Below are 16,926 nucleotides of genomic sequence, written 5' to 3'. Positions count from 1 at the left end.
TGGAGAGTTAAGTCCATTTACATTAAAAATAATTATTGATAGGTATGGACTTATTGTCATTTTATTAATTGTTTTCTGGCTATCTTGTAATCCCTTTGTTACTTTTTTTTCCCTCCTTTTGTGATTCGATGATTTTCTGTAGTAGGAAGCAATATTTTTAAGGCAGTGGAGATTTGAGCCTCTTTATATGCCTAGAGTAGTAAGTATCTAGTGGAAAGGGAGAAGTTAAAGATCCACGAGAAAGAAGAAGGTCTATGTTTTCAAAGGAGAACAGAAGGAAAGATTCAAGGACAAAGTCCATGAGATTAACCTTGGACAGAAGATAGGAAACTTTTTCCTGAAACAGGATGGAAGGAAATAAAGATAGGTATAGGTGAATATATTTGTAATTTAAGAGTTTTCAGTCGTGAATAACAGAAAAGTTGGCTAACAATGGCTTAGACAAATTTATTTTTTCTCACAGAACAAGGAATCTGAGGGTAGGCAACTGCCAGTATTGATTCCTTGGATTGGAAGTGTTAGGGCTTGAATTTTTGTAATGTTCTTGGCCATTCTTTAATAATCATTGGTGTTACAGCTCCTGACATCAGGCTTTCAAATCATAAAGAAGAAAGGGCAGTTTTCATGAATCCTTTCCTTTTGTCAGGAAAGCAAGCTTCTTAGAAGCTCCCCAGCAGTCTTTGTTTTGTATCTCAGTAGTCATAACTGTGTCACATGACTGTTTCTGGAACTTGGTCTTAGAAACTTAGTATTTAGCTTTTTCAGTATCTCAGCGGTGCTACTTATGGAGGCATGTCACTGGCAATAAGTGTTGAGTTAGCCAGTCAGTCTGCTACATCAAGGGAGAGGAAATGGAAGCATGTTGTACCTACCTTTTTGTCTGAGAAGAACATGCAAAGCAATCTGCTGGTGGATTGGAGTGCAGCTATCTTGGTGAAGTGGATGGGTATGTTTTATGGAGCTGGAAAATAAGGTTTAGAATAATTGCAGTGAGGGAGAGAGAGCTAGATAAGAAAATATAAAAAGATAATACCTACAGTCATTGGTCTAGCTCCACAGTCTTTCATGATCTCACCCCACACTGCCACATATAAATCCTTAAGAATCACACCTGTTGTGAGGGTTAAATATGATAATGTGAATTGTATTTAGCACAGTGTTTAGTATGTGTTATGTAGTGTTTACTTAAGTGGTAGTGTCCTCTTACCCTAAACAAATTAATTAACTTACTGCCTTTTAAACAAGGCTTTCCCTACTTACTTTCACATATTGCTCACTATTCTCCCCTCTAAAGAACCCCTCTAAACACACACACGTACACGCACACACACAATACATCTCCTACCCATTTTTCAGGGAAAATCTTATTTTATTCATGAGGGACACACAGAGAGAAGCAGAGATATAGGCAGAGGGAGAAGCAGGCTCCCTGATTCCGGGACCCCAGGATCACAACCTGAGTCGAAGGCAGACACTCAACCACTGAGCCACCCAGGTTCCCCTCTTAACCACTTCTTAATGGCTGGACCTGAGACTTGTACTTTTCCCCCCTTATTCTCTCATAGTGCTCAGATGCACACCTAAGATTTGGTGTCGCATGTACCAAAGGTGCTCAATATATGTTAATCAATGAGTTCTTATCCTTATAATTTAGGTTGAGGCACAGGTCAGAAAGCAACAAAGTTATTCGCTTAACATCTTTTACTGACATTTCTGAATGTCTGAAGCCCCAGCTGGATAGAAGATACACTTACACAGAAGAACCTTCGGTAAGTATTTTGAGAACTGATTTATCTGATTCTTCATTTGACTGATGTCCCCTGATTTTAGGGAATTTTTATTGATCTACCATAGTAATTTTTCTTTACTAAACAACACATTTTATTTTTTCCTTCCAAAAAGATTTTTATATAAAAATTTTCCTGTTTCTTTTTATAGGACCATGTTGCTATATACTCCATTGATTACTACTTTTAAAAACAGCTGTCTTCTGGTTTTGATGTGATAACACCTAAGATACAAAATAAGACTGTCTTTTAGTTTTATTAAATTGTTAACATTTGATAAAAAATAGTATTTGATGTTATGTTTTGGAAACTTAAGATTTTTATAAAGCAGAATATTTCCAGTGTATGGCTCCCTTAATCATGTGGATTTGCTACATCAGCTACATGACAATTTTATATTCCCTAGGGATTATACTTTAGGTAGAAACTTTTGTAGTTCCCATATTGTCTGAACAATTAGAATTTTGTATAACTTTTTATTTTATTCTAAGCAAACAATTCTCCTTTTCTTCCAACTAGGTTTTTTTTCTTGCCTACCAAAATAATGGTATTTTTGGTTTTTAGAAGGCCAACAGTTAAACATCATAACATTATATTCTCACTTGAGAATATGTTTAGTAGAGGGATAAAGAGAGAGGCAGAGAGATACTATAACAATGCCTTAAATTGTTCATGCCACAGTTATCTGAAGATTACAAAGAATTCTGAGTTCCATGCAGCAAATACCAGAGTTCCTATGAACAGTACATGCCTTTTCATATTCTAAAGTCACTCTTAAAAAAAATAAAAAATAAAAAAAATAGTCATTCTTAGGTTTGGGGACATAGCCAGCTCTCTGTGTTTCAAGAATGGTATTAGGGTTGCCAGCATTGTTGGCCTCCAAATAAGAGTGTTATATGTGAACTTACATTACCATTTACATTCTGAAGGCCATGACCTGTACAGGGTGAGACTGTCCAGGGAGGAATCCCCTGAGGACAGTTAATGAGCAGCACTGAGAGACCTTGAAGATGGTTCTTTTTATAACTTTCTTGTAGCCATTATAGCATCACCTCAAGGCTAAAATAACTGTAAATATGTAGGGATGAGGCCACCAATAGAGATTTGGAAGAATCCTAAAATGGTATTGCTGTGCCTGAAACATGAAAATAACAGAGGTTGAAAAGTCGCTCTAACATTAAGTTTGAAATCGGTTTGGTTTATAATAGAATAAAGTCTGCTGCTGTAGTTGGCTCCATAAATGACTCTTAAATGACAGTCAGATGCAAACATACTGCATTAATTACTTATATGGTACAAAAATTAAGTAAGTCCAGAGGGAAAATGACAGCCTGGCGGAATTTAGGAAACCCTGTTGTACAGTGTCATAAAAAATCACCATGTTTCTGGGTGGGTCATGGACTTCTGTTTTGTTATCTAGGTTAAAACCATGACAGATGGTGCCTTGGGAGGATTTGACATGGAAAATTTGTTGCAATCTTTGTATGTAGAAAATAGAGCTGGATTCTTCTTTACTAAATTCTGTGAGCATTCAGGAAACAAGGTAGACAATAATGATTTTAAATCTAATTTTATGCCTTTACCTCATTTTAAAGTAGGAGAAGTTGAAGTAATTCAGTGCTCAAATAATTACATTTGATGTTAAACTTCCCATTTTCTCTGGAAAGAAATATGCTAAATATTTAGTGAAAATGTAAACATCTTGATCATAATTCTCTTGGTTCACTATCCTACTAGAATTACAAAGAAAAGGAAAGGATTAACTTGCATTATTTTAAAAAAAGATTTACAGAGAGTGAGAGAAAGAGCACACAAGTGGGGGGAGGGGCAGAAGGAGAGGTGAAGCAGACTCCCTGCTGAGCATGGTGCCAGATACAGGGGTTGATCCCAGGACCCTGAGATCATGACCTGAGCTGCAATCTTAACTGATTGAACAGCCCAAGTGCCCCTTGACTTGGATTATTAACAATAATTTATTCTTCTGTAATTTTGTTTCAATATAATATAAAATTCAGAGTTGATTTCTATTCTCTAATTTTCATTTTTAATAACTCTAACAATTAGAAATTGCAATGGATAGTGGAAGATTCATTGCCAGTTTTGTTTTGTTTTATTTTGCTCAAATATAAAGTATTTTACTGGCTCAATTATTAAGGTAGTGTTTGGTTTTAGTATGATATACATTTGCCCATATTTATCAAAATACCTCAAGATTTTGATTTCATACCAAAATATGTGATTACTCTTTAATTGTTAACTAGCATGTGCCTTATTTTAATGGCCAATTATGTAAGAGGCATCCATGCAAAAATATAATATTTTAGTGACAATAGCAAATTAATATTTTTGTATGTTGCTAATTTGTAATCAAAAATAAGACATCTTAAATTAAACCTGATTTATGGTAACACCAAGGAGCTAAACAATTATTTATATTTGTAATTAGAGCTTTGTAAAGCTTTAATAACTGGGTGATAATGATTTGTATTTTTTCTATTTACAGTTGTGGAAGAACAGTGTGTACTTTTGGTTTGACCTACAGGCTTATCATCAGCTTTTCTACCAAGAAACACTTCACCCTTTTAAAGTATGCAAACAAGCCCAAGTAAGTAATAAATAATGGTTCAATGTGCAGGTCTAAGTACACAAAGAAATGAAAAAGTTGTGTTCTGCCCCAAACAAGAGAAATCTGGGAGTACAGGCAAAAAGGCAACAGTTAAATTGTTGCCATGAGATTACTTCATTTAAATGTCAGTAGAATATTGTTTTATAATCTGATTTGTGGGTTTCCAGTTTTATCTATTTTATTTGGTTTGCTTTACTTTCTCTTTGCTGGCAATTATTTGTTCTTCCAATAAAGGACATCCCATATTTTTTGTAATTTATGCCTTTTTGGTTTGGTTGTGAGTGATTTAAGAGAACCCTGAAGAAAGGACTTGTCATTAATCATTGAAGTGATGGGGAGCAGAGGCATTGGCCAGAGCTGTTCTCTGAGCTTTCTGCAGAAATCAGCTGTTGGACATACTCAGGCTGGTGACCTTCTAGAGGGCAGGAAAGGATGTTGACTATGTAGTATAGGATCCATGTCATCACCTGTGCTTCTGTACTACTCACCATGTAAGACAAAGACTGAGAGGTGAAGAAAAGAATATCTCAAGACCACCCTGAAGCAAAATAGAGGAGGAAGAACAGAGGATTCTCTGCAAAGGGAAACAGAGAGTGGCCTCTTTTGAGGAGGGAGAAGGAAAGAGAATAGAATTATGACTGTAGCTGACTTAATCTTTTAATTTTTTTATTCCTAGGATCTTATGATCTTTTTTTCCCCCAAAGATTTTATTTATTTTAGAAAGAGAACATGAGCAGGGGTGTGAGCAGAGGGAGAGGTAGAAGCACACTTTCTGGAAGCTAGACACAGGGCCAGGACCCTGAGACCATGAACTAAGCCAAAGGCAGATGCTTAACCAACTGAGCCACCCAGATGCCCCAGGATCTTATGATCTTTTTGTAAAGAGAAGTCTTCAAGCCTAGGAAACTGCTAATCACTTCTGTATCTGTTGACCACCTAAGTGTCTCTTTTAGCTGGGATAACCGCATTCCAGAGAACCTCTCCCCAAATGATGCAGGGATTAGCTTTGTCTATTTATTACCTTGTACTCTTATTCAGGATGTCAGAGAGTATTGCTGCTGGATGTTTGTTGTTACTTCTACCACCTAGACTCTCGCATTAATAAGTATGCTTTGTAAATCAGCTGACAGAGCTTTGTACTTTTTACATGAGAACAAGGGCTTCAGCTGCTACCTAGCCTGGATCTGACTCAGTGCCATCATGAAATTGTATCTCTAATTTGCCAGTACCATTTTTTGAGACTACACAGTAGGCTCTTTTGCTTGTTCATCCTTTTGTAAAATTTTTTTTTTAATTTATTTTTTTGGTTTTTTTTTTTTTTTTTTTTTTTTTGCTTGTTCATCCTTAACCTGTGAGTCTCTACTTTTCCTCCTCTCCCTGGCCTATTCTTCCTGCCTGCTACTGTTATTTATTATGTTTTCACTACTGAAAAGCCTGCTCCTCCTGAAATCTTAAGCTGCTCCATCAAGTGGGTTCTTTGTTGTATTAGTCACCATACTTCCATGCACTTGTAAAAGTGGAAATTCTATTTGTTTGGTAGACTTGCTAATTTTTAGTAATGATATTATTCTACCTGCTAAAGAAGTGTTGAGAAACCAGATACAGCCAAATTTTGGTTATTCTGAGATGGATTATTCTATTTGGGAATTATCAAGGTCTGTAAGCTTTTTATCCTTCTCTAGATTATCTTCTAAAACTTTTTTTAAAAAATAGAAGTAGAATTAGCATACAATGTTATATTCATTTCAAGTGTACAACAAAGTGATTCAGCAATTTAGTGCATTACTCAGCTCTCATCATTGTAAGTGTAGACACATCTACCACCAAACAAGGTTATTACAATATTATTGACTGTATTCCCCTATGCTTGCTTTTCATCTTCGTGACTTATTTTATAACTGGTAGTTTGTATCTCTTATTTGCCTTTGTCTATTTTATTCATCTCTGTACTCACCTCCCCTTTGGCAACCACCAATTTGTTTTTGTATTTAAGAATCTGGTTTTTGTTTTTGTTTTTTCATTTATTTTGCTTTTTAGATTCCACATATAAGGATGGACCTAGAGGGTATTATGCTAAGTGAAATAAGTCAGACAGAGAAAGATAAATACCATATGAATGAACTTATTTTTCTGTAGGTTACTTTTTGGGGAGTCACAGCAGGTGAGGGGAGGGAAACAATGGAGAAAATTGCCTTCAGGTGAATTGGGGGAAATTGAAGGAGCAAGTCATGTGATTTTTTTTTTTTTTTTTTTGGCTTGTTTGCTTTTTACATCTATGGTTACTTTATTTTTTGGTTAATGGAGCAATTGTCTAGGTTGGTTTAGGTTTTAGTTATCCAAGATCTCTGTGCTTCCAGATATGAGAATTGCTTCTAATCCCATAATCCTATAGATTTGTTTCACAGTATGAAATAACACTCATTTCTTTATAATAGAAATGCTGTATGGCTTTCTTCAAGAGTATATCTACAATAGAGATAATTGGATCAATAATGCCAATGGCAGAATGCAATCAGCTGGCACTATGGTAAAGTCACTATGAACTTGATTTTATACTGTTTTTATAGATCTGACAAACTATATGATAGGAGACCAAGAGCTGGTTCCAAGAGACATACTTTTCTGTATGATAGTAAGCAAATTACATACCTTGAAGTTTTATTGCCTCATAAAATATTGCAGAAGTATCTGTAGGCAGACTAGATGAGGAATCAGTGACAGTAATTTAGCATGAGTAATTGTCCAAGAGTTTGAACTGCAGTCTTGGACACATCCTGAAGATTTTACTGCATGGCTTTAAGATAGAGTAGTGTAATTAGAAGCCAGTTGAAATGATCTTGGCAAGGAGAAAAGGAACCACTTACTATAGTGCAGAGGTGAAGTCTTTGACTCTAGCAACAGCTTGCCAGGGGGCTGTCTATCACTGCTAAGATTAGGAGCCTAGATTGTTGCCACAGATAGTACTACTGCTTTTTTTGATACTAAATACTTCGATGATAGAGTACTGCAATAGAACGAAGCCGATCTGGGTACCACTATCTTTTATAATGTCTTCCATCTTTGTAGAAATCTTTCAAAGTGCATTCCAGTAAAAACTATGCATTTAAAAATTACAACTCTCTACAGCATATACTTTGAGAATTTTTTTGAAATTAGCAAACAAGTATGATCATAAATATTATACATGTTTACACTAGAGTCTGACTTCTACAACATCCAATAATTCTATGGTTTGTAGTTCTTGAAAGAACTAATTTTGCTATTATTTTTGCCAACATGTTGGATTCCTTCTTGCATGTACTGTAATTTTGAATTATGAGCTCTTTACTGAGATTTTTACCTATGGTGCTTATGCTAGGCACATTTTTATTTATTTTTTAATTTTTTAAATTTTTATTTATTTATTTATTTTTGTTTTGTTTTGTTTTGCTAGGCACATTTTTAGTGCTGACTTCTCACCTTGGAGTTTCCTTATTTGCCAACTGTAATCTTGAAAATCAAACACATAAGATGGTAAATTCACAATTATGAATCCTTGGGAGATATTCTTCTTTTGTTTTGCATAGAGTCTAGGCCAGGGCAAGCAAGCTTCTGTTTTGTTTCCTAGATTTGGTCAATGTAGATATAGGTAGTGACAGAGATAGAGATAGAGATATATACATGCATACATTTCTTTTTCCCATTCTGCATTTCACATTGTGTATGCCCCTTCAAGAACCTTGGTGTATGTATGGCTCCCAACATAACTTTTCCACCTAGTGAGGGTCCAAGGCCTTGTCTTCGGTACTCAGTGGCTCTTATAATGCACACTCTTGCTTTGCCCCATGGTAGTCCCATTGTCAGCTCATGCTTATCACCCCGATCTTTAGTATATTCCTTAATTTGGGCTCCTGGTAGTTTTTCTTACTATCTCAGCCATATGTTTAAGAGAATGTTCGTTATACTTTATCCAGTATTTCTAGAGATTTTATAGAGAGGGGATTTTCAAGTAACCAGTCTATCAACATACTAGAAAAAGGAAGCAGCCTTATATTTTCTAATTTTATACCCACAGTAAGCATATGAGGTATTTTTATACTACTTTTTAATAGGTCAAAAGAAACTACATCTCTGAAATGTTAACCTTGCTGAAGTTGCATAGCTGGGAACAAAGTTGAGCTCAAACTTGAGATGTATAACCTATTTCAATGCTGTACTTTGCCTCCTTTACCCTATAAAAGTTCTTATATCTGCTTCACAGGACTTCTGTAAGGATTGCATAAGATAATGTAGGTGAGAATATGTTGTAGTAGAGACCTACCTTGGAGAAACTGTAGGTTTGGTCCAGACCCCTGCAATAACGCAAATATCACAATAAGGTGGGTTAAATGAGGTGGGTGGCTTAGTCGGGTAAGCGACTGTCTCTTGATTCTGGCTCAGGTCATGATATCAGGGTTGTGAGCTGAAGCCTCGCATCAGAGCTCTGTGCTAGGTGTGAAGACTGCTTAAGGTTCTATCTCTCTCCCTCTCCCTCTCCCCCTCCTCTCCCATTTGCACACTATTTTTCTCTTAAAAAATACAATACAATACAGTACAGTACAATAAACTGAGTCCAATGAATTTTTTTGGCTTCCCAGTACGTATAAAAGTTCTATTTACACTGTGGTCTATTAAGTGTGCAATAGTCTTATGTCTACAAAACAATGTATATTCCTTAATTAAAAAATATTTTACTGCTAACAAGTGCTAACCCTCATCTGAGATTTAAGTGAGTCATGATCTTTTTGCTGGTAGAGGGTCTTGCATCGACACTGATGGCTGCTCACCGGTCCTAGAGTGGGGGTTGCTGAAGGTTGGGGCAACTGTGGCAATTTCTTAAAACAACAATGAAGTTTGCTGCATGGATTGACTCTTCCTTTTACTTAACACTCAGAGGCCATTGCAGAGTTAATTGACCTGATTTCAATTGTTGTGTCTCAGGGAATGGGGAAGCCCAGGAACAGAGAGAGAGAGATGGGAGTGGTTGGGTGGTGAAGCAGTCAGAACACACACATTTATCAATTAAGTTCATCATCTTATATGGTTTGTGTCATCCCCAAATAATTACAATAACATCAGAGGTCACTGGTAACAAATAAAATAATAATGAAAAAGCCTTTAAATATTGTGAGAATTACCAAAATGTGACACAGAGACACAAAATGAGCAAATGCTGTTGGAAAAAATAGTGCCAATAGACTTGCTCAGTGCAGGGTTGCAGTTTGTAAAAAAATACAGTATCTGCAAAGCACAGTAAAGTGAAGTACAATAAAATAAATTTAGCCTGTATAATGTAGAGCACTCTATGGAATAAGTAAACATTGTTATCATTATTAGAGTCAATACTTCAGCTTTTTCAACTACGGATATTGGGGAAGGAAAAGAGGAGTTTGAAGATACTGAAGCAAATAAGATGGAAGAACAGCACCTCCTAAGTTTGCAGTTATTCATTCAAGCAATACTAGAATTTACTGAGTTTCACATTACAGCTTAAGTCAAAATATACTTCATAGAATCACAACCTTTAAAAAGTATCTTTTACAATATTGTTACTTATTAATTGACACTCACTGAGAGCTGCTATGTGCCAACCAATGTTCTGTGAATACAAAGATGATTAAGACAAAGTTCTTAGCCTAAAGAGCTCACCTTCTAGTGGAGGAGAGAGATAATGAAATAGTTCAATTATATTTAAAATAAAACCAAATTAGTACCTTCTTAACTGGAGATTAAGTTAGTTCTTTCTTCACTAGCAGGTTAATAGTTGGTCATTGTTTTTTTTTCTCTTTTTTTTTTAATAATTGAGGTATAACTTACATTGCTATTTTTGTTTCGTGTACAACATAGAGATTTGACGATCCTATACATTACTCAGTACTCACCATGATAAGTATAGTCACCATATAAAGTTATTATATTATTGACTATATTCCCTATGCTGTACTTTCCATCTCTGTGAGTTACTTAATTTACAGCTGGAAGTTTGTAGTTGTGTTTTTTTCTTTTAAAGGTTTTATTTTTTTATTCATAAGTGACACAGAGAGAGAGGCAGAGACATAGGTAGAGGGAGAAGCAGGCTCCATGCAGGGAGCCCGATGTGGGACTTGATCCCGGGACTCCAGGATCATGCCCTGAGCGGAAGGCAGATGCTAAGCCACTGAACCAGACAGGTGCCCCAATTTTGTAGTTGTTAACTTTTTTTTTTAATCTATTTCACCCATCCCCTCACCCATCTCCCCTCTGGCAACCATCAGTTCTCTGTATTTAAGAGTCTGTTTATTTATTGTTTGATCATTTGTTTTTTAAGATTCCACCTATAAGTGAAATCATATGGGAGTTGTCTTTATCTGACTTACTTTACTCAGCATAGTACCCCCCAGCTCCGTCCATGTTGTTGGAAAAGGGCAAGCTTTCATTCTTTTTATGGCTGAGTAATATTCCATTATACACACACACACACTCACGTACCACATCTTCTTTATCCATTCATATATCAATGGACATTTCGGTTGCTTCCATATCTTGGCTACTGTAAATAATGCTGCAGTAAATATAGGGGTGCATATGTCGAGGTGCCCTGGCCCGGCCGCGGCTTCAGGCAGGACCACCCGGACGGGGGCTCGGAATCGGGGAACTTCGCCGACGTTTCCAGGCGCTGGGTTCAGTTAAGGCCCCGGTGGCGACAGCAGAGAGGCCCCTCCTGGAGCGAGGCCTTAATCTCCTCCCGGGTTTCGGCAGCAAATGTAAAGTTGCTCCCGCCCGCGGTGGTAAGGAAGAGGCTACAAGGCAAGTGGATCCGAGAGATGAGCTTTCTTGCAAGCACCCTCGGGCGAGGTCCCACGACTCACGAGGGAGAAGAGAGCGAGAGAGTGTGTGAGTCGTGCAGGTCGCGCTGGGAGGGAGTCGGCAGGGTCCTTTTATCGGGTTGAGGCAGGACATAGGCTTGTGTCCGTATTAGGTAAGGTATGGAGGTCATGGGGTGGGAGAAGCCCGTGATGGACAGTTCCCAATTGGGAAGTTCCTGGGTGGAAAACTTCAGTTTCCTGGTGGTGACCTGGAGGCCGCAGTGAAAGTGGCGGGAAAGTCCGCCATCTTGGAGAGCGTCGGCGGGGTGATCCGCCATCTTGGAGCCCCGGCTTCCCCGCCGGCCCATCATTTGTGGTTATTATTTTTTTTATTTTTTTAAATAATCATCAGCTTCTTTTCAAATACCTGTAGGAAGAAGAGAACTGTTTCCTTTTTCTTTTTTCTCATTTTTGAGCCCAAAACTTTCATCCTTTGGTCTTACTATCACCCTGTGAAGCAGTATAAAATTAATCTCCCTCTTATAGGTGACAGCACTTCAAACAAAAAATTATAATGTCATGTTTTATTCAGAGTAACTTTAGACTAAATCTCAAATCTTTTCAGTATCTTTTATAATAGCTAGATGAAATCTTGACGTTTTGAAATCCCTCTGCTGACATCTCCTCTCAGGAATTTGATAGCTTGGAAATATTCTGGTCTAATGTTCTAGTGAGAGACTCTGTTGATTCTATGCATGCACCTTCCCACAAAGAAATCATTGATGGGTCCAATAGCAAATAAGACAGTCTAAGTGACTACTTCTATCTACTCAGACTCTGTAGCACTGTCACTGGTTTACTCTTGGGTTTGCAAAATTTCACGAGAGAAAACATAGAAGCTGAGTCAATAAATGTCATCAGACCTGTATAAGGCACTGGTATTTTTAGGGAAGCTGTGAGTTATGATGTGGTCATTGAAAAATGCAGAATTCATTAATATATTCATGCAACAATTTATTGCTATCCTTCTCATTCTCTCTCGGCCCAAATCACTGTAGTTTCCCCTTAGTTGATCTTACACATCACATTACAACATCTGGTGTATACTAGACTGACGGAACATTTTGGGGAACCAAGTACCCACAGGTGTTCCCACTCAAGTGCTATCAAGGCTCAAGAAGGTACTTTTCTTTTGCCTATTTTTCCAGAAAATCCTAGGAAGATTGAGAAAGAGACTACATAGCTTTTTCCCCATAAAATTTGCTTTGTCCTGACAGTTTCTCCATGTAGTTTGAGCTAATTTTGGGTAATGGAAACCTTGGGTGTTACCATAATTCCTTTGAAAAAACTTCTTTTAGCATAAGAGAGGCAGTGTGAAATTCTTTTCTGATCATCAGCTTAGTTTTGTTTTTGTTTTTGTTTTGTTTTGTTTTCTTTGCTTGCTGTCATCCATTACCTTAATTGTTTAGCTCTTCCCCTTACTTGGCATTTACAGGACTTAAATACTTCAGGGTGGTCCTGACATTTTCATTAAAGTGCTATGAGCTAAGTGCTCCCTTTCTAGGCTGATGGTGTATTTTCAGGTGCACTAACAGAGCTCATTATTTCTTTATACAGCAGCAGCAGCATTAAGAATCAAGCTGTGTTTCCTGAAAAATGAATGGGCATGGGTGAGGGGTGAGGTTGGGGTGGTGATTCCACATGGAAAATCATGTGCCTCTTCATAGCTTTATGGTAAGTTGCAGTTGTCTTTATAATTAGGCGACTTCTTGAGTGCTAAGCAATTACTATTGGGGCTTTATTACATTATTTGTTTTTGTTACCAGAGAGATGATGTCCCAAGTCGTAGTCAGGCTTGGAATCCTGAGCACTATGAATCACAGAGCACAGAATCAGTGGGGTTCTCATCTTGCATCTCGTTTTACTGTGCTTGCTAGTGAAGTAAATTCAGGAAGAACACATAGCAGCCAGCTTTCTGACTTACAGTTATTCATTCATTTCTCCTATTCCTGAGTATTTTTTTTAAGATTTTATTTTTTGAGATAGAGAGAATGTGTGTGTGTGTGTGTGTGTGTGTGTGTGTGTATGTGAGAGAGAGAGTACACGAACAGGGAGAGTGGCAGGCAGACAGAGGGAGAGGGGGAAGCCGACTCCCTGTGGAGCAGGGAGCCTGACCTGGGGCTCCATCCCAGGACTTAACCCACTGAGCCATCCAAGTGCCCCCTGATGTTTATACTAGCTATCTACATTCAATCTTAGGATTTTGAATATATAGGATTATGAACCAAAGAAGGATCTTCAAATATCCTCTTTTAATCCTCTTGTTTCCAAAGGAGTCAGCATATGGAGTTCTCTAAACCATAATTATCATTATACCTGACATTTATGTAATGTTTACTAACAGGTTCTTTGGTGGTCACTTTAAATGGGTCATTTAATTTAATTCTTCACGATTTTAAAAGGCAGATATTGGTATTCTCATTTTACAGATTAGGAAACTGACATTTAGAGAAATAGAATAATTTCTTAAGGCCATCCATTCAGCAATTAGTGGGTGGCTTGGAATTAGACCCAATATGTGGACTCTAAACTTAACTTCTAAAGTCTTGGCTTTCTTATTGTCTCTAGAAAAAGGAGTATCTGTTTATCATCTTGTTTAATCTTTCACTGTAATATTTAAAATATCTTTAGAGGCATCAAATACCAAAATACCAAATTTTACCCTTAACATTTTCCTCCACTGGACTATAAGCTCCATCAAGCCTGCTTTGTTTACCCTGTGTGTTTAAAACTGGAGCTGGCATATAAAAGATGCTCTAATAATATTTATTGAATGACTGAATAAACTCATTGGCATGTTTATATCCTTAGCAACATATTATAAACCTAATTATAGACAGTCATTACTTTTTTAAAGATTTTATTTATTTATTTATGAGAGACAGAGAGAGAGGCAGAGACAGAGGCAGAGGGAGAAGCAGGCTCCATGCAGGGAGCCCGATGTGGGGCTTGATCCCCGGTCCCCAGGATCACACCCTGGGCTGAAGGTGGCACTAAACTGCTGAGCCGCCCAGGCTGCCCAGTCAATGATTATTTATATATGACTGCCAGCCAGATGTTTTTATTTTAAAATATAAAAAAAAATAGTTTAACGAGCCAACATATACCATCCCCCAGCTTCTGCTGTGATCAGCATTCTTTCTAGGCATGCTGTGTGTATAGTCCAAGTTTGCTTTTTAAAAAGAGCTCTTGGGGCACCTGGTGGCTTAGTTGGTTAAGTGTCAGACTCTTGGTTTTGCCTCAGGTCATGATCTCATGGTTGTTTATAGGATCGAGCCTAACCTCAGGCTCCATGCTCAGTGCAGAGTCTGCTTTGGATTCTTTCTCCCTCCTCCAATGCCCCTCCTTGCACGCTCTCTCTCTCTCAAATAAATAAATAAAATCTTAAAAAAAAAAAAAAAGAGAGAGAGAGAGCTCTTAAGGAATTTCATTGGAGCAACAGTGAAGTCTCCCTGTCCCTTTCCACCTTACCCAAAATACTTAAAAATAAGTTGCTTATTTTAAAAATATTTTAAAAAATTGCTTCCTGAATCTGAAACTGTGAAATCATTCTGTCAAACAATGTGTAAATATAACAGAGCAGTTGTGTAGAGAATGGTTTCACAAGCCTGCAAGACTTAAAATGAATTTAAAGAAAGAATGTTTCTGGTCAAAGGAAGGCATTAGTCAGTAGTGCATCCAGAAAGGGAATTGTTGGCAGTCCGGGTGGCTCAGTGGTTTAGCGCCGCCTTCAGCCCAGGGCGTGATCCTGGAGACCCAGGATCGAGTCCCACGTCAGGCCCTGCATGGAGCCTGCTTCTCCCTCTGCCTGTGCCTCTTTCTCTCTGTCTCTCTGTCTCTCTCTCTCATGAATAAATAAATAAATCTTAAAAAAAAAAAAAAAAAGGGAATTGTTGCAGAGGCTGACCTTGACCTTGACACCCTAAGCTGACAGTCTACTCCTGTGAGTACCCGATTAGCCTAATAGATCCCATAGAGAGAACATTCACGGGGCTCATAGTTAACTTCCCTGATTTGACTGTAAGCAACCTTTACATGTAAGCTTGCTTTCTAAGGTGATGGACTAACATAAACATCCAACCTGTTTGATGGTTGATTTTCTCATTGTTAAGTAATCCCTCAGTGATCTCGTTTCATGGTCAGTTTCTCTTGCTTTGTTAGTGTGGATTTAGCTTCCTTGTGACACAGGTTTTGTTTTGTTTTGTTTTGTTTTTTTAAGCCAAAAGAGTTAATATACTTTATGCTTTCCTCATTGAATTATTCTTTGTTCACTGACTTTTAAGAAATTATTTTTATTGGAGGTTAAATGATTCCATTAGTTTAAATACATATTTTGTTTTTGTCAGTTAAAAGGTTTGTTTTTCAGTGAATCCAAAAATTACCAAAATAAAATACTTATTTATTTTATTATTACATAGAGGTAACTCTTTTTTGTATGTCATTGTTTATTTTATTCCATTCTGTATTAATCAGTTTTTGTTTAAAATACCTGAAGCAATGGCCCAAGTTATTCTTAAGTCTAATGTATTTTGTCCCTTGATTTGTGGTTTGTTTTTGGCTTTATTTAACTGTTCTGTTTTCCCTTCTGATTTTTCATTCTGTCTAAAATGATTCAAGTTTGTTTTATTCTTTTATCCTACCAGCATTTTTTTTTTTAGGTTCTCTTTTGCACTGAGTTCTTCTTAATAGAGTCTGAGTAATTGCCAGAAATTTTCAGTTTGATTGTCATCACATTATCCTTTTTTGTGCAACTCCATTTTGTGTAGATCTCTGCAGTAATTTAACTCTCAGTATCAGGATGTTGCAATCTCTAGGAATCTTGAAGATTCCTAATTGAAAAACCCCAAGGTCCTTCACATGAAAACCCATTTGTGAAAAGCTCCATCTGCAATTTATTCCCTCTCGGCATAGCTCCTCAGTAATGTTTTTGAGTTCAGAGTGGGATATAAGAGGTCATTAAAAATCATCATTTTTTCCTCTTTTTGCAGAAAAAAACAACACTGGATTGCCTGAGCGTGCTCATTATTTTCTTTTTCTGCCTCACATGAACTCAGATAATGATGTTCTATGCCTGGTAGAGCTGTGAATGGTTATGAAAACAGACCTCACTTTTTGCTGAAGTAAATATTTTGTGATTTCTGAAAGAGTCCCGTATCAGAGCATTTATATTCCTTTTATAAAGCCCCTTGGGGACCCTCTGCCTCTAGCTCTTTGGAATAGTTTCATCTTATTGTTCCATATAAATTCGGAGGATAGACTTACTGAGCCCAGTTAAGAAGATCCCACATTGCTTATTGCTTGCTGTCCAGCACAGCAGTCTGTTCTGTTGTTGTTCCGGCACAGCTGACATCTGTTCTGTTCTTTTTGAGGTGATTTGGGTCTTTTTGGGGACCCAGACACTGTATCCAGATCCACTAATACTAGTTTTATTTCTCAACGATGCTTCACATTTTCTCCTCATAGCTGCTCCTTAGATTCTCTCAGGAGGACAAGTTAACAAGCTTTACCCCCCCTAAACATTTACCTCCTCTGATTTACTGATCAGACCGAAGTGAAATTGAACGTGGAGGCTCCACTCTGCCCTTTTATAAATAAGGACTATTCAGGATGTAAAGTTGCAAAGAAAAGCTTGTTTACTTTCTTCTTTATA

General features: G+C 37.3%; 1 protein-coding gene across 19 annotated transcripts in view; it reads left to right on the top strand.

The window, feature by feature from the left end:
- Positions 1-16,926, top strand: part of RGS22 (regulator of G protein signaling 22) — a 129,145-nt gene that overhangs the window by 57,503 nt on the left and 54,716 nt on the right. For all 19 annotated transcript variants that reach the window (XM_049093110.1, XM_049093112.1, XM_049093113.1 and 16 more), the window contains 3 exons: positions 1,655-1,769; positions 3,208-3,330; positions 4,291-4,392. In XM_049093110.1, coding sequence (XP_048949067.1) covers positions 1,655-1,769; positions 3,208-3,330; positions 4,291-4,392 — 340 coding nt within the window. The remainder of the gene's footprint in view (positions 1-1,654; positions 1,770-3,207; positions 3,331-4,290; positions 4,393-16,926) is intronic.

Source organism: Canis lupus, chromosome 13 (genome assembly GCF_003254725.2).
Source record: "Canis lupus dingo isolate Sandy chromosome 13, ASM325472v2, whole genome shotgun sequence".
In the NCBI taxonomy this organism is placed as follows: domain Eukaryota; kingdom Metazoa; phylum Chordata; class Mammalia; order Carnivora; family Canidae; genus Canis; species Canis lupus.
Note: the sequence above shows the minus strand (reverse complement) of the source record. Positions and strands in the feature narration are given on the sequence as shown.